The sequence below is a fragment of the Vipera ursinii genome, assembly GCF_947247035.1.
Source record: "Vipera ursinii genome assembly, chromosome: 6".
Lineage (NCBI taxonomy): Eukaryota > Metazoa > Chordata > Lepidosauria > Squamata > Viperidae > Vipera > Vipera ursinii.
The window spans coordinates 56,363,476-56,381,980 of NC_139515.1; the positions used below are offsets into that span (position 1 = coordinate 56,363,476).

The following is an 18,505-nucleotide window of genomic DNA, read 5'->3' on the forward strand; positions in this document are numbered from 1 at the left end:
CAACTGCCAGTAATCATTGGTTGACTTGGGTGGACTATAGAAATTGGATGGATGAATGGATAAATAAATGCTGAGTTTCTTTCTCAGCTTTCCTCTTTTTCCATACTGTATAATTTTTCTGAAAATCCTCTCACCAACAGCTGGCTCATTTCTTCCCTATCCTCAAGATCAGCTCTATATTCCTTCACACTAGCAGAAGAGATCAGAGAACCATTCTCATTAATCTGAGAATTCCTGTTGAACTGATGAGGTTCGGGAAGATTGAAAAAAAGCAGATGTCATCACCATATGTGAAGGAAGAGGATCTAGGAAACTATAGATCTCTCATTTTGATATCTATAGTAGGAGACATCCTTGAATAACTTGTTGAGCAGACTATTTGTAGGCAGGTAAACTGCATTTAGGAGGAACCAGCATGTGTTTGTCACAAACAAATCATGCTGGATTAACCATATCTTCTTTGACAGAATTATTAGCTTACTAGATCACAGGAATAACAAAGATTTAGTAAACCGAGACCTCAGCAAAACCCTTAAATATAATCCTTCAGCATTTTCTCCTTAATAAATGGTAAAATATGGGCTAAATGGTACCACTAATACATGAATTCACAATCAGCTGAACAACTGTACCCAAACAGTGTTCATTATTGGCTTCATTGGAGCTTAAAAGGAAGTACTGAATGAACTATGGAAAATACAGTGTCTAGGTCATGGAAGAGCTCAGAGAACACCAATAACTCCACAAATCACAGAAAGTAATAATTCGTTTTATTCTGTTCTAGTTAAAGCTTACTGGGAATAATGTGTGCAGTTCTGGGTACAATTCAAAAAAGTACAGTGCCATACTCAAGCATATTCAGAACAGGGATAGCAAGAAGATAAGGGGTCTGGAAATCAATTATCTGGGTCTATTTAATCTGTAATCTGAGGGACAGAAGAACAGTAGTCTTCAATATCTCAAAGGTTGTCACAAAAAACAGGGAGTAGATTTTGGTCTTGTGATCAAAGTTTCTTGGGGAGGACTGCATTTCGCTTCTCTGATGAATGGTTCTATCACCATAATGACTGTCTGGGAGTATCTCTAATATGCTCCCAAATCTAAATGAGCCCGCTGACTGCAAAAGTTTGGGCTCCTGGAGTTGCTGCAACAGATTTGTTCTTCAAGTTTACTATTTTCTCCAGAATACCAACAGATTTCCTTAAATGCCACCCATGGAGGATATTATATATACAGACACTTAGATGCTCTATAGTCCTGATTTCTATGATTGGAGCTTAAAAGGAAGTACTGAATGAACTATGGAAAATACAGTGTCTAGGTCATGGAAGAGCTCAGAGAACACCAATAACTCCACAAATCACAGAAAGTAATAATTCGTTTTATTCTGTTCTAGTTAAAGCTTACTGGGAATAATGTGTGCAGTTCTGGGTACAATTCAAAAAAGTACAGTGCCATACTCAAGCATATTCAGAACAGGGATAGCAAGAAGATAAGGGGTCTGGAAATCAAGCCCTGTGAGAATTATCTGGGTCTATTTAATCTGTAATCTGAGGGACAGAACAGTAGTCTTCAATATCTCAAAGGTTGTCACAAAAAACAGGGAGTAGATTTATTTGCTATTTATTTGCCCCAGAAAGCAGGACTAGAATCAGTTTGTAAAAACTGCAAGGAAAATATGTTCAGACTAGACATTATCATACACTACTTTGATGTTTGACCATACAGTGAATTAGACTGCCAAATAGAGAATTCTCTTTCACTCGAAGACCTCAAACAGTGATTGAATGATTTTTAAAAGATGCTATAGTGTATTCTGCATTGAGCAGTAGCTTGGATCAGATGACCTCTAAGGTGCCTACCATTTTTTAAAAAATCTATAATTCTATGATTATAAGATCGTATATCTGAAAATTGCAATTCCAGATGCTTAAGCCTAATTTTCTTGAATAAAATAACATGTCAGCATTTAAATGTATAGTATGTTCCCATGGTGGCACCAAAATAATAGTGTGCTGCTAACACAGTCCTTGATTCCTATCAAGACATCTGCCCCATCCTTTTAAGATTATTTTATTAAAAGCAGAAATCAAAGTTGCAATGCAAACCAGTAATCTCCAGCATAACCTGCATTTCCAGCAATGCCTCTGGAACCACATATATCCCAGAGAATCTTAGAAAATAAAATGGTGAATTCTGATAAATCAGGATAACCAATGTATAGGAGCTGCAACTCAGCCTCCCTACTTCTGAAAACCTAGAATGTGTTTATTTATTTTTGTAACTCATCCTAATCAAAAGACTGGGCATGTACCTGAACAACATGGCAACACAAAGCATCACACACCACACATAATCAGAGCTCAATTTTTTTTCATTCCATTTTTTTAAAAAAAATATGGAAATGTTAAGGATGAGGATAGGAAATAGGAGATTGAAATATTCTAGAAATTGGTTGTTCCCATTTTCTCCTTTAAAACTATTCAGAACCTGAAAACTTTTTTTTTTTTTGGCATTTTGGTCTTTTGATCAAAGTTTCTTGGGGAGGACTGCATTTCGCTTCTCTGATGAATGGTTCTATCACCATAATGACTGTCTGGGAGTATCTCTAATATGCTCCCAAATCTAAATGAGCCCGCTGACTGCAAAAGTTTGGGCTCCTGGAGTTGCTGCAACAGATTTGTTCTTCAAGTTTACTATTTTCTCCAGAATACCAACAGATTTCCTTAAATGCCACCCATGGAGGATATTATATATACAGACACTTAGATGCTCTATAGTCCTGATTTCTATGATTAAGATTCCTTTTGCAACTTATTTTATTTCCTAAATACTTGTCAAGGCCCATTAAAGGCTTTCAAAAGCATAATGTCACAAGCTAATTATTTCATAAACGAAGAAATGATATTCCTCCCTTTAATCAGGAATTTGAACAGCATAACTATACTGTAACAACATGAGCAGCTTTTCAAAAATTGCAAATATGTGAAAAAGCATGAGATAACAATTGAATTAGTAGCAAGTGTATGATTAAGCTGTACTCATATGTAAATGGTAGCAAGTGACTTAAGATGGTTAGCCACTACAAAGTAATTTTAATATTAAAATAACTGTATAAATGCTGATCAGTCTTGGTTAGGCTGACAAGCTAAGCAGGGCTGAATGGGAGGTCACCAGGAATACCAGAGCTATAGGCTAACTGGCAAATTGTAAAAAATCCCAGAAGACAACTGTGATTATGTAAGTCTGTATAGCTACTAAAAATCTATAAAGACATTATTTAAATGCTAGTATTTATATAATGATAAATAAAAAAGTGGATTCTGCTATAATTATTTTTCTATGAGTGAAATAGATACGTAAAAAATAAAGTCTCATTGTAAACATTGGGAAGAAAAAAAAATAAAATTTACCTCTCCACGCTGTGATTCTTGTATTCGAGTAAATCTTAGATCATCGTGTTCCCACTTTGCATTTACACTACATATTCTCAACTGAGAAAGTTCAAATGAAGCATTGAAAGCTTTTGCTCCAATTCGGATTATAATGGAGTTTACAGAAACAGATATGCCTTCTACAACTTTCTCAGCAAAACCATATTCACTGGCAAAATAAAATGCAGGGATTTAAAAATTAGACTTTAGTGTACATGAATGAAACATTTAGCAATTGGTCAAAATGAAGACAATATATGTACTGGTGTAGATAAGACATCAGATCCTCACTAAATCCAGAACAGATTAAAGATTGTTAAATACCCCAAAAAACTGTATCTAATTAGCTTTTTATTGATATTAGTTTCACAATTCTAAAGGAGTTGTTCCTCTGTCCTAGTCCTATTAGATCTCTCAGCGGCTTTCGATACCATCGACCATGGTATCCTACTGCGGCGTCTCAGGGGGTTGGGAGTGGGAGGCACTGTTTTGCGGTGGTTCTCCTCCTATCTCCTGGGCCGCTCGCAGTCAGTGTTGACGAGAGAGCAGAGGTCCGCCCTGAGGCCTCTCATTTGTGGAGTTCCTCAGGGGTCGGTTCTCTTGCCCCTCCTGTTCAACATCTATATGAAGCTGCTGGGCAAGATCATTCGTGGTTTCGGGGTGGGGTATCATCAGTATGCTGATGATACCCAACTTTTTTTCTCCACCCCGAACCAACCCAGCGATGCCCTCGCCGTGATGTCCCGTTGCCTGGAAGCAGTCCGGGTCTGGATGGGGAGAAACAGGCTTCATCTCAATCCTGCCAAGACTGAGTGGCTGTGCATACCGGCATCTCGGGTCAACCAGATTATTCCATCTCTAATGATGGGGGGGTGAGGTGTTACCCCCCCCTGTTGATAGGGCTTGCAACTTGGGCGTCCTCCCAGATTCACAGCTCAATTTTGAAGATCACAGAGGAGCCGTGATCAGGGGGGCTTTTGCCCAGGTTCGCCTGGTGCGCCAGTTGTGACCCTATCTGGACCAAGATGCCCTACGCACAGTCACTCATGCGCTCATGACCTCCCGTTTAGACTACTGCAACACTCTCTACATGGGGCTGCCCTTGAGGACCACCCGGAGGCTTCAGCTGGTGCAGAATGCGGCCGCGTGAGTTGTGATGGGGGTTTCCCGATACTCCCATGTAACACCTCCACTCCGTGAGCTGCATTGGCTTCCGGTTGCCCTTCGGGTGAGATTCAAGGTGCTGGTGATGACCTATAAAGCCCTAAATGGCGAGGGTCCGGGATATCTGAGGGAACACCTGCTGCCAGCATCAAGCTCCCTTCGTCCAGTGCGCTCCTACAGGGAGGGTCTTCTCAGGGTGCTGCCGGTTAAAGATTGCCAGCGGGTAACACCCAGGGGGAGGGCCTTCTCAGTGGGCGCGCCTGCCCTTTGGAACCAGCTGCCCGCAGAGCTTAGGACTGCCCCTGACCTCCGTTCATTCCGCCGGAACCTGAAGACCTGGCTCTTCGAGCTCTCTGGCCCAGGCTGAGAATTTTTTAACTTAACTGGGGTTTTTATTTTTTCTCAGGGAATGATGTAATCTTTTTTAATTGTTTTTAGCTTTTGTATTGATTTTCTTTTAAATATCCTGTAAACCGCCCTGAGTCCTTTGAGAAAGGGCGGTATATAAATCTAAATAAAATAAATAAATAAATAAATAAAGTTGGGTATGCACAATAACTGTAGTTTCCATTGCAAATTATTTGGCATTTTCTTGTGTTTCATGGAAATATTATGCTAGAGCAGTGCAAGGGTTTTCACTGCTTGCTGTATAATGGCAGTTCCTGGAGCAATAAAATTATATACTGTAGAACAACTTAAGAAGTTCAAATTAGAGAAGATATAACCACTGCCACAGTTGGTGGCAGACATTTTATATTAATAAAAGTAGTCAAGGATATAGAGAAGCCATAAGTTGGAAAGGACCTTAAAGGTCATCCAGTTCAACCCCTTGCTCAGTTTAGCAGTCCTATAGAACAGTGTTTCCCAACTTTAGATGTGTGGGTTTCAAATACAGGTAGTCCTCAACTTACGACTACAACTGAGCCCATTTCTGTTGCTGAGTAAAACAGTTGTGAAGTGAATTTTGTCTGATTTTATCATCTTTCTTGCCACAGCTGTTAAGTGAATCAATGCAGTTGTTAAGTTAGTAACACAGTTGTTAAGTTAATCTGGCTTCCCCATTGACAGAAGGTCGCAAAAGGTGAACCCATCACCCCAAGACACTGCAACTGTCATAATTATGAGTAAGTTGTCAAGTTTGATCATGTCACTATGGGGATGCTGCAACGGTTGTAAGTGTGAAAAACAGTCACAAGTCACTTTTTTCAGTGCCACTGTAACTTTGAATGGTCAATAAATGAACTGTTGTAAGTTGAGGACTACCTGTACCAAAATTCTAAATAAACCACGGCCATTGCTTAGAATGATCTAAATTATCTCTGATAGGTTGCCATCAAGTTCTCACTTGAAAACCTCCAACAATAAGACATATACTAGGATCACGCATCCCTTTAGATTAAAAAACAAAAGGATACCCATTTACATACCACCTGTCTGCCATCCTTAAAGCAACAGTGTTTTTTCCCAAGAACACATGGCTATATTTAATAGCTGCTGAGTGAACTAAGGAAAATATATGCTTGGTTCAAGGAATGCAGACAGGTACTGCATGCATATTAGTAAGCTCTCTGCAGCACTTTTCCCCCTTAGATCTGCAGAGCACTTAAAATCTACTTCTGCTTTGAGCAGATTATTCCGTCGGTTAAGATCTTACTGTAAGGAAATCCCTCATAATATTCAGCCTAAATCATGACTTAACATGTGACCCTTTGTTTCAGCTGGAAAGGGTAGCAAGTCACAAGGCAGCGACAAGTTCTAGCTTGTGCATCAAGTACCAAACAAATGATGAGTATTGGAACAAAATTTTTGCATCAAAATGGGTTGAGTACCAAATTCTATGAGTTTTAAATCAGTCAAGTACCGAGGTATGACTCTATTTAAGAGAGTAAAACTGTCTTCTCTTCCATGGAACAGTCTTTTAGTTATTTGTAGGCCACTACCATATCCCCCCCGCCAGTCTTCTCTTTCACAAGCTAACCATACATATTATTAATTACCAAATGGTATTATGTTTAAATTATAACCAGTTTGTTTCTTATACATACCGTGTTTCCCGAAACCCAGTCTTTTTTTTTGTTTCCAAAAGAGGCACCAGGTCTTATTTCCGGTGGGTGTCTTATGCACTCATCTCGCGGCGGCAGCACCAACAGCCCCAAGCCGGCCCACTTCTGTGGCTGAAGAAGCAGCTTCCTTCTGCAGCTGAGAATGGAGCTCTGGCCTGCAATTCGCAGTCAGAAGGCTTTCCGGAAAGGCCTCTGGCTGCAAAATGCAGGCTGGAGCTCCATTCTCAGCTGCAGAATGAAGCTGCTCCTTTGGCCACAGAAGTGGGCTGGTAAAGCAAGTGTCAATCCACGGGAGAAGCTCCAACCACCCCCCTCTCAACCCTAGCTTGATTTTTAGGTGTGTGCCTTGCCTCAAAATTAGGGCTTACTTTTGGGGTAGGGCTTATATTAGGCCCACTCCCAAAAATCAAGTTAGGGCTTATTTTCAAGGAAACATGGTATTGTATACATTCCATCTTAATCACTGAAATAATTAATAATAATTTACCTTTGTCCTGATGCAGTTGCTATAGGTGATGGTCCATTTGGGGCACGAGGTTCATCACATGTACACATTTCCATTATTACTTTATCCAATGACTGGGAAATACAGGCAAAAAAATAATTGAATTGATTTTTTAAAATCAGTTTATCTAATCTATTCATGCATAATGGCTGGGTAAAGGTTTAGCATAAAACTCTCTAAATACTGCAGGTTGTCAAGAAAAATGTAATACTGTACCTAATAGATTTTAAAGAAAGATATCTAATTACAGCAATTGTTCAACTTGGTTATCATGAACATATATGTATTGTACAATAGTATGCTCATCTATAATAGTAATTTGCTAGGTTTTTAATAATTGTATGCAAACAAACTTCAATTAAATTAAAGCTTTTAAAGAAATGCTCAATAGCTACAGTTGAAACATGTTTCAAATTGCATTCCATGCATGTCATTTAAGCAGCCAATGCCATATAGAATGAAAACACTAAAACACACAATCTTAAAAGGGTTCTTTGGATCTTGTTATATTATCACTTGTAATAATTTATTTCTTATAGCAATATCAGGTACAAAGTTGGGCTTCAAAAATACATAATATATATATAAGATACATAAAATGGTAACATCCATGAACCAAAATAGAGTTGTATGTATAACCACTGAGAGTCTGTCATAACATACACTTTAGGGCTACTACGTACAGTCAAACTCTTCAACAGTCTGGCAGCTATACTGTGGTAAGACCACATTAACCTAATCTAATTTTTAAGAAAGACTATTGCCATAGGCAATACCTAGCAATTTATCAGACTACAGTTTTAAAAGAAACCTTCTCCAAATATTTAGGCTCAACTTCTTCACTCAAAACTGAAAAACTTAAATATTATCAAAAACCACAGGTGAATGAGAAGCCAAGTTAAAAGGAGAAATTTGAAAATGCAAAGATATACTTTTATAATTTCTGAGCAAATGGTAGTTATAACCAGTCCTTGGAGTTACAGCCATTCTAGCATCCCCACGGTGATGATCTTGGCACTTGACAACCCTTACACACTTATGACTGGATGCAGTGCCCCGTGATCATGTAATTACGGCCTTCCCTACCAGCTTGCCATAAGGAAAGCAAATTAAATCAATAATACCGTATTTATTCAGTTAATGATCAGCAAAATTTAAAAGAATGAAAACCGAGTGAAACAAATAACATCTAGCAAAATAAATCACATATAATAACATTCACTTCTCTATTACTACATCAATACATGTTATCCAGATAAATCTAAAATATTGATAGACATAAAATAAAAATAAAAATTATATATATCCTCTAACAATTATAAGTTAACATGTACCAAACTAAAAGTAGTATTTAAAACAACTACTTATTAATGTCTTTAACCAATTATGTTTTACTTTCATTCCAGCAACAGAAAATTTAGCTACTGCATGCATTAATGAGGGGTTTAAATCCTGAAGGAGAAGCTTCATGTAAAATTCATCTGGCCTCCCACATGGAAACTCAATGGGTAAACCAGCAGGGAAGGCTACAAATTGCTATGTAAATCTCCTCAACCTGCACACTCTCCACAGACTTCTCTATGCTCATGCCAAGCTAAGACACTCACACATCTCTTGTGCACATTCCACGTCCCTTCCTCGCAACATCATACACACTCTTGCATCCCTATGCGCCCTTTCTGAACCTTGCTGTGCCAGCCTTACGCCCTCATACAACCTGTTGCACCTTCCTCCACTCAGCAGCAGCCACTTACCTGCCTGTCAGCCTGCTTGTAAGACACCTGAGATTTGCAATTTGCAATTTCTTGTGGAATTCCAGCAGGAAGTTGCCTCATCTAATATTATGGGATTCAGTTAGTGATGGCAACTGGAATTGCATTACCATTGCTAAGCAATGTAGTTGCACTTTACAACCATCTCACTCAATGACAGAAATTCCAGTCCCAATTGTGGTTGTAAATTAATAACTACCTCTACTGCTATTTAGTTATTTTGACAATTCACTTCTTAGTGAAACTGTATAGCAGTCCTCAATTTACAACAGTAATTGAGTAACTGTCTCTTGCTACAAGGACAGGGTATAAAGGCTTGTGGAGGGTGCGCAAGGATGTGAGAGAGATGTGGTAAGGCTGATGAAGGGAATGTGCAAGCATGCAGAGGATGTGAGGGAAATGCAAGGAGGGCTGGGGAGAGTGCACACGGGTGCATGGTGGTGCGTGAAGGTGTGAGAGGCAGGGTAAAGCTCTGTGTGTGTGAGGATGCAAGCAAGGTATAGCGAGGTTTGAGGTGGTGCACATGGGTACGAAGAAGTGCACATATGAGGGTGCAAGAGAGGCATGGCAAGGCTCAAGGAAGATGCTTCACTGTGAGCAGCTGGCCAGTGTAGCATGAAAGCAGAGACTGAGGAAGGGTGCGTGGGTGGAGGACATTTACCTCGACGACTTACAACCTTCCCTACTGGCTTCCTCACTACCTTTCTTGGGAGGCCGGTCGGGAAGGTCAAAAATGGTGACTATGAAACCATGAGCCACTGCAACTGATCATAAGTATGAGCTGCTTACCAACCACCCAACTTGCAAACACATGATGGGGTGCTGAGATAGTCAGATTGTGAGGACCAGTCATAACCACCATTTGTTGAGAACCAATGTAACTTTAAACAGTTGCTGAATGAATGGTCATAAGTCGAGTGCTATTGTGATGCAAATGTTATTTCTATTATTTTTGTGACTTCCAGAAAATGATAGTCTATATACATTTTACTTTAAAAATCACAAAGAAGTGGCTGTATTCAAAACTCACCAAACAGATTGGATGTGTTTTCAATTTTGTCCATGGTATCTGCAACGGAAAACAAATACAAGAGAAAATATTGTTAAGCAATAATGAACTTTTATCTCCAGAAAAGAAAGAAAATGAGGCAAAAGGAACATATAATTTTGCCTACATCAATAAAAACAAAATCAAATTATCTCTATTGTTTTTCAGGATAAAATTCAGGGAGGGAGGGAGGGAGGGAGGGAGGGAAGGAAGGAAGGAAGGAAGGAAGGAAGGAAGGAAGGAAGGAAGGAAGGAAGGAAGGAAGGAAGGAAGGAAGGAAGGAAGGAAGGTATCTGATATGGCCGCAAGGTATTCTATATAGACAAAATAGGGAAAAATCCTCTTCAGCTAATTTCTGGGATATCATACCTGCTGTTATTCATACTACTCATGGCTGTGATGGGAAATGGATTCAAAAATCCATCAGGAGACGTAGCTCTTTCTTCAAATAAGCTGCAACAGCTGTAATCCACCTTTATTTGGTTATGCATTCACTTCCTTTTGCCCAGATCCACATATTACAAGAAATTTAGTTTTATTTAGTTATTTCTATCAACCTTTATTATTTTTACAAATAACTCAAGGCAGCAAACATATATAACTTCCCCCTATTTTCCCCACAGCAACAACTCTGTGAGGTGAGTTGGGCTGAGAGGAAGTGCCTGGCCCAAGGTCACCAAAATGGCTTTCATGGCTAAGGTAGAATTTGAACCCATGGTTTCCTGCTTCCTAATTTACTTCCTTAACCACTAGACCAGCGGTCTCCAACCTTTCCTGCTTTGCAGACCAGCGGTGGAGGGGAGAAGGGATGGCTCCTGCGGCCAAGTTCTGAACAGTCTGCAGCCCTTGTGGACCGGGGGGTTGGGAACCCTGCACTAAACCAAAATGGTTTTCATTATATTCTACATAATAATATCTCTATTATTACATGGTTCATATTCCAGTCCTTAAATGCCCCCCTTCTATAAATGTTTGGTGTCTATGATGGATATATTGAGTGACAGAGAAAATAAATGCCAGATAAAACGCTACCAGAGAAAGACAGAAGAAAAAAAATGTGATAAGTTTGATTCTTTTGAAAGAATTCTGGACTTTACCTCAAAATTGAAGGCTTCAAAAAGAAGCCACAAAGGAGAAAAAATGGTTAACTAAATCCTATTTTAACAGGACCATATATATCATGCTATTTATTACAAAAATGGAACAGAATGTTTCATGGCTGCAGTTTCCTTTATTACAGCCTATTGAGCTTAAAAAAAGGTTTAAACCCATTTCAAATACTGGATTCAAATTATTTTAAGAGCGACATGAATAAAAATTGTCCAAATTCCTTAACTGAAATAGTGATTTACTCACCCTAATAGAAGCTTTATTACAAAATACTTTGTTGATGGCAAGCCAAGTGGGAAGGTCTAGCATATTCTGAAGTACTTCTTCATCAAACTCTATATTGGTTACCTGACCTTCACCTTTCAATGTGCTCAAGTTGATTTTATCAGGTGATAGATTTTTGGTGAACCTAAAAATAAACATACATAGACACCAAAGTTACTTCCCTAAATAATTTACAGAACTGAACATTCATGTAAACAAACAAACAAACAAATACTATAAATAAGTGTTCTGGAAAGTATTGAAAATATCAATTATGAGATTATTAAACATTTACTTTAGCATTTTAAACAGGTAAACATTTCAAAAGCATTTCAACTAATTCACCATGAAGATTTTTTTTGTTGCACATGGAAAATTATTTAATTTAATTTTTTCAAAGCTGTTACGAACTATGAATGGAGATAAAATCATAAAACAAACATCTGGAAAAGGATGGAAAAAAGTTGAAGATAGACCAACAGCAATAGCACTTATATACCGCTTCACAGTGCTTTACAGTCCTCTCTAAGCAATTTACAGAATCAGCATATTGCCCCCAAAAATCTGGGTCCTCATTTTACCGACCTCAGAAGGATGGAAGGCTGAGTCAATCTTGAGCCAGTGAGAATCAAACTGCCAAACTGCTGGAAACAGCAGTCAGCAGAATAAGCCTGCAGTACTACATTCTAAGAGAGACGCGGTGGCTCAGTGGGTTAGGACGCTGAGCTTGTCAATCAGAAGGTCGGCAGTTTGGCGGGTCGAATCCCGAGTGCCGCATAACAGAGTGAGCGCCTGTTACTCGTCCCAGCTTCTGCCAACCTAGCAGTTCGAAAGCACGTAAAAATGCAAGTAGAAAAATAGGGACCACTACAGTGGGAAGGTAACAGCATTCCATGCGCCTTTGGTGTCTAGTCATGTCGGCCACATGACCACGGAGACATCCTCGGACAAACGCTGGCTCTTCGGCTTTGAAACGGAGATGAGCACCGGCCCCTAGAGTCGGAAACGACTAGCACGCATGTGCGGGGGAACTTTTACCTTTACCTTTTACTACATTCTAACCACTGTGCCACCAAGGCTCATGTTTGGATGGAACTAAGGTTTCCCAAGAGAAGCAAATTGAGAAATTTAATGAACCAAAGAAATGCATGAATGGGTGAAGAAATGGTGAAAACTAGTGATTGCAAGGATAGAAAGCATTAATAGATATGGTGAATAGTGCTACATGAAACTATATTCAGTTACATTTCCTTTTCTTTTAATTCCCATTTTTAATTCCTTCTTCTCGCTACTTGTCACTCACTGTCTACATTTTGCATAATGCTGCTTACTCAAAATAGCATGATGTGTTTGTATGCTGTATTGGCCAAAAGAAAATAAGCTACAGTAATTCAAGTGGGATATTTAAACAAAAAGCACTTTCTGATCAAATGTGATCAGATCTTCTGTCAACATCTACCTAGTAGAAAAAAATAATAAAAATTCTTAATCATTGAATGACAGACACTTCCAAAAAGTATTCATCAGTTCTTCATTTCTCCATTTTGGACAGTTGAAGAACAGCAATTTGGGAAATTCAATAATAGTTTAGTTACATCTAGTCACTTAAGAGCATACTTGTCTTTTCTTTAAACTGGGGCTGTCATTGCAAATCTTTATTTCTGTCAATTTATATGGCTGCCCATCTCACAAATGTGATTCTAAATAGATGACATGAATTAAAAATTATTTAAATAAAATATCTTTGTTATATTTGAGTAGATACATATTTGTACTGCTACACTTTTAAGTAGAGCATGTTGACGGAAAAGATGAAAATAATTCTGTATTTTAAAATTAAATGCCACATAAACTATAGAATTCTGCACAAGAGGGTCAAATAGAGTGTACAGATGGGGAAAATAAGGCTTGCCTGAGAATTTAACTCAAAAAAAAAATTATTGAATATCAAGACATTTCAAAAATGGCAGTAGTTATGCTAACTAAGTGAAAGCGTACTGAGTACGTTGTGTGAAAAGTCCTCACCTGAGGGGAACTGACATTTTGACTTTATCAAGAGTCAAATAAATGTATGACAATTCCCTTAACCGCCTTGAAACCTAAAGGTCAGTAGTCACACCTTATTTCACTATGGAAATCATGACATAAATGTATCTGCATAATCCTTAGCATAAGAACAGAGAGATTACTTTTTATTAAGGGTCATCATTTAACCTGCATGCTAGTAAAGCAACATACAAGCATTACAATAGCGTTCACTTTATTATTTAAATAACTGTTCACAGGAAAAAAATAGCATGAAGAAAAATCATCACACCCAGTTTGTCGCAATCATGCAGAACTCTCCACTAATACACTTAAATTCATATGATTTAATGGACTCAGAATGACAAAGACAATGAAGTGCACTACATAAAGTAGTCAAACATTTTAAACAGTTTTGCCTTAAACATAGTAAAAAATAGCTTTTTCATAATTACATATAATCTATTTCAAAATTTCAGTGTTTTCTTTTTATTAAGAATGCCTCTTAAAACACTTTTTTTGGATTACAATTTTAAAAGAATTTCATTTTTAAAGTGTGAGTTGAAAATTTAATAAAGAAAATGCATTTATTTAATAATAATAATAATAATAATAATAATAATAATAATAATAATAATAATAATAATAATAATATGTTGGAAGGGACCTTGGAGGTCATCTAGTCCAACCCCCTGCTCAGGCAGGATACCCTATACCATTTCAGGCAAATGGCTGTCCAGTCTCTTCTTAAAAACCTCCAGTGTTGGAGCATTCACCACCTCTGGAGGCAGGTTGTTCCACTGGTTAATTGTTCTAACTGCCAGGAAGTTTCTCCTTAGTTCTAGGTTGCTTCTCTCCTTGACTAGTTTCCATCCGTTGCTTCTTGTCCTGCTCTCAAGCGCTTTGGAGAACAGCTTGACTCCCTCTTCTTTGTGATAGCCCCTGAGATACTGGAACACTGCTATCATGTCACCCCTCACCCTTCTCTTCATTAAACTACACATACCCAATTCCAGCAACCGTTCCCTATATGTTTTAGCCTCCAGCCCCCTAATCATCTTTGTTGCTCTTCTCTGTACTCTTTCTAGAGTCTCGACATCTTTTTTACATCGTGGTGACCAAAACTGGATGCAGTATTCCAGGTGTGGCCTTACCAAAGCATTGTAAAGTGGTATTAGTACTTCACTTGATCTTGATTCTCTCCCTCTGTTAATGCAGCCTAGCACTGTGTTGGCTTTTTTGGCAGCTGCAGCACACTGCTGGCTCATATTGAAGTGATTGTCTACTAAGACTCCGAGATCCCTCTCACAGTTACTACTATTGAGCAAGGTACCACCTAAACTATACCTATGCATTTGATTTTTCCTGCCTAAATGTAGAACCTTACTTTTTTCACCATTGAATTTCATTTTGTTAGATAGTGCCCAGTGTTCGAGCCTGTCCAGATCCTTCTGTATCTTAAGCCTATCTTCTGGAGTATTGGCTATTCCTGCCAGCTTGGTGTTGTCTGCAAATTTGATGAGTTCCCCATCTATCCCCTCATCCAAATCATTAATGAAGATATTGAAGAACACTGGGCCCAGAACAGAGCCCTGGGGCACCCCACTACACACTTCCTTCCATGTAGATGTGGTTCTATTGAGGACCACACGCTGAGTACAGCCTGTCAGCCAGCTACGAATCCATCTGGTGGTAATGCTATCTAACCCACATTTTTCTATCTTATCAAGTAGTAGGTTGTGATCTACTTTATCAAATGCCTTACTGAAGTCCAAGTAAATTATATCTACAGCGTTCCTCTGGTCCACTAATTTTGTCACTTGGTCAAAGAATGTAATAAGATTTGTCTGGCATGATCTGTTTTTGACAAACCCATGTTGGCTTTTGGTAATGACTTTGTTTGCATCAAGGTGTTCGCTGATTTGTTGTTTGATTATCTTTTCCAGAATCTTCCCAGGTATTGAGGTCAGGCTGATAGGTCTGTAGTTTCCTGGATCTATTTTTCCCCTTTTTTGAAGATGGGAACTACATCAGCTCTCTTCCAGTCCTCTGGTAGTTCCCCAGTGCTCCAGGATCTTTGAAAAATATAGTTCAGTGGTTCTGAGATCACGTCTGCCAGTTCCTTGAGAACCTTGGGGTGTAATCCATCTGGTCCTGGTGATTTGAACTCGTCTAGGCTGGACAGGTGCTCACTTACCATTTTCTTGCCTATCTTAACTTGCGTTTCTATTCTGCTTTTTATGGCACTGGTTTGGGTAGGTTGGACTGTTTTTTCCCTTTGTGTAAAGACAGATGCAAAAAACGAATTAAATAGTTCTGCTTTCTCCCTATTGCTTGTCACCTTTTTGCCACTTTCCCCCACTAATGGACCAATCATTTCCTTAACTTTTTTCTTGTTTTTTATATGTTGAAAGAAGCTTTTTTTGTTATTTTTGACTTTGGTCGCAAGCCTTAGTTCATTTTGAGCCTTAGCTTTCCTCACTTCATCTTTGCAGGCACGGGCTATTTGCTGATATTCTGACTTAGTTATGTGCCCCTCTTTCCAATTCTTATACTTGTCTTTTTTATCTTTCAATTTATCAGAGAGTTCTTTATGCAGCCATGCTGGTTTCTTATGAGAGCTGTTATTTTTCTTCTTTGTTGATATTGTACTAGACTGGGCCTTTATTATCTCACTTTTCAAAATTTCCCATTTTTTTTTGCTATGCATCTTTAGGTGTACAATACACCAAGCCAAACTCAGAATTCATGGGGAAAAAGACATTTGATCATCTTGGAACTGCTTCATATTGCTTCAGTCTAACAAAGACATGCATGCTTAGGAAATAATCATGACCATTATTGTTTATAACATTTTATTGATATTGCACTTTGCTTTATCATAAAGCTTATGCATTCAGGAAAAACCGTCATTCAGTCAAAAATGGAAAACTACTTTATTTGCTCCAGATGTTTAGTTTATATGAACACATCAAAAGACCGGTTATTAATATACATAATTTCACTATTGTCAGTAAAATAGATCATTCCTCCCATCTTATGCTACATGCTCATTCTTCAGTTTTCTGTTTCTATTCTTTCTATAAATGAAGAGTCCCTCTGAATTCCATTTTAAGCAGATATGCAGGATTCTACACCAACAGCATATTCAAAACTTGCCTCTTTATTCAGGCTGACTTCTACACTGCAATGTTTAGTGCCAACACAATTTTATCTGTTTTCAAACCCATAAATCAATATATTTCAAGAAATTGTTATAAAAGCCAAACCAAGACAAACGTACAAATCAGTTGACCAAATGTCAAATACTTAAGTTCTTCTTACTGATTTAGTTTTGCAGAAATAGATCTACCTCCTACTCTCACTGTTCTTAGCATTTCAAAAAGCATCCTCAAATTACCTCATTCACGATCATGCCCTGAACCCTTGTACTATTGACATTACTTCAGGTTAACATCTACACGAGATGGATGGACGGAAGCACAAACATCATCGCTTCAAACGCATAGCCAGTATAAAAGATTTATAAAAACTGCTCAGCAACTCTCTCCTTCCTTTCAGCTACAACTAAGGAAGCAGGGAGGGAACGCAGTGCTGAATCACAACCTATATCGCAGGCAACGCGTTTTCCAGCAGGCTAGCTAGCAGTCATCTCTACATAAACCTGGCATCTCCAGACTCGTCTTTTAGGAGACAATATGCACGGTGACATCAGCTAAGTCGCCGCTCGCTCCTCCTACAGACAACGTGTCAAGTATAATTTACGATCCACCCACTCTCGCCTGTGCACTTTCCTGGACCCACACTGTTCCAGAGACAAGCTGTTCAATTGAGCGTCCCGCTCTACTGGCAGGTTACGGATACATAACTCGGGCAATTAAGCTTTATCTCGACCTCCTCTCTGCACCGGTAGAATGAGCCGCGGAGGCCTTCTAGAGCAGGGGTCTTCAAACTTGGCCCTTTTATGACTTGTGGACTTCAACTCCCAGAATTCCTCAGCCAGCTTTGCTGGCTGAGGAATTCTGGGAGTTGAAGTCCACAAGTCATAAAAGGGCCAAGTTTGAAGACCCCTGTTCTAGAGTGCGGCAAGAAAAGCCCCGGGTGGGTACTTCTATGGCGAAGGCACCTCCGCCGCCCCCAGAATTACTCCCCTCAGCTGTCTGGTACCAAGGCAAGCTCAACCCTTCGGGCTCCTAGCGCGCGGCATTGCTCTCGCCCCCGCGAATTCAAAATTAGCGTTGTATTTTCTGACACCTAGCTCTCCCAAACCACCCAAGAAACGAGCAAAGAGCCGCCCGCAGGGCCCCTGCAGACGTTTCCCAGGACTTTGAACCTCGCGACTGAAGAAAATGGATGCGTTAGGCTCCCCTCCGCCTCTTCCGTTGCCGAGTCGCCCTGCCAGGCGCTGAAAAAGAACACCGAAATCCGCCCTGCCTGAGGAAAAGCGCCCAGGGTACCGACCTGGAAAGGTGCTTAAGGATCTGCTTTTTGATAATGCCCGCCATGGTCCGCTTTCGCCTCTCAGCTCGCCGCCCGGTTCTTCAGGGAAAGCAAAAGGCGGTGATTGCTTGGCCCATCCCCGCGCGGGACTCCTCCATCCCCGAGACAAGGCAGCGCAGCCGCTTTTGCTCACACGCTTCCCGGCCCCACCGCCATCTTGATTGCAGTAGAGCCAGCTGACAGGCTGAGCTTGATGGGGCGGGGATAAGGGAGGCACGAGCCGGTGGATGCGCCGCCCGTCTCTCGGCTGCTACTACTGTATTCGAGCAAGGGCGCGAGGAGTTTGCTCTCGTGCGACTTTCTTGCAGTGACTTGAATGAATTCAGCAGCATTCCGGTGCCAGCAATGTAATCCTGATTCACCCTGTTTACAATTGCGGACGCGTAGGCACCGCTAAGTTAAAATCTAAGTTATTTCCACATATAAGTACTTTTAGTCAGCAAAAAGCCTGAAAATAGTTCTGTTTGCATATCGGAGAGAATTCTTATACAATGTACAATTATATATTTTTTTAATTTTAATTCCATTTATATCCCGCCCCTCTCCGAAGACTCAGGGCGGCTTACAAGCTTAGCAGTAGCCTTCATTCTATGTATATACCTGCTTATTAGGGCTTTCAC

The 18,505-nt window shown here is 39.6% G+C and overlaps 1 protein-coding gene across 2 annotated transcripts in view; it reads right to left on the reverse strand.

Annotated features, from left to right (window-relative positions):
- BLTP3B (bridge-like lipid transfer protein family member 3B) overlaps positions 1-18,052 on the reverse strand; it is a 63,422-nt gene extending 45,370 nt beyond the window's left edge. For both annotated transcript variants that reach the window (XR_014492966.1, XM_083366735.1), the window contains exons 1-5: positions 17,847-18,052; positions 11,343-11,505; positions 9,969-10,007; positions 7,149-7,240; positions 3,414-3,603 (exon numbers count right to left, since the gene is read on the reverse strand). Coding sequence is in view for 1 of the 2 variants with exons in the window: in XM_083366735.1 (XP_083222861.1) it covers positions 3,414-3,603; positions 7,149-7,240; positions 9,969-10,007; positions 11,343-11,505; positions 17,847-17,890 (528 nt within the window). In the remaining variant the exon portion in view is untranslated. The remainder of the gene's footprint in view (positions 1-3,413; positions 3,604-7,148; positions 7,241-9,968; positions 10,008-11,342; positions 11,506-17,846) is intronic.
- Positions 18,053-18,505: the final 453 nt, after the last annotated feature.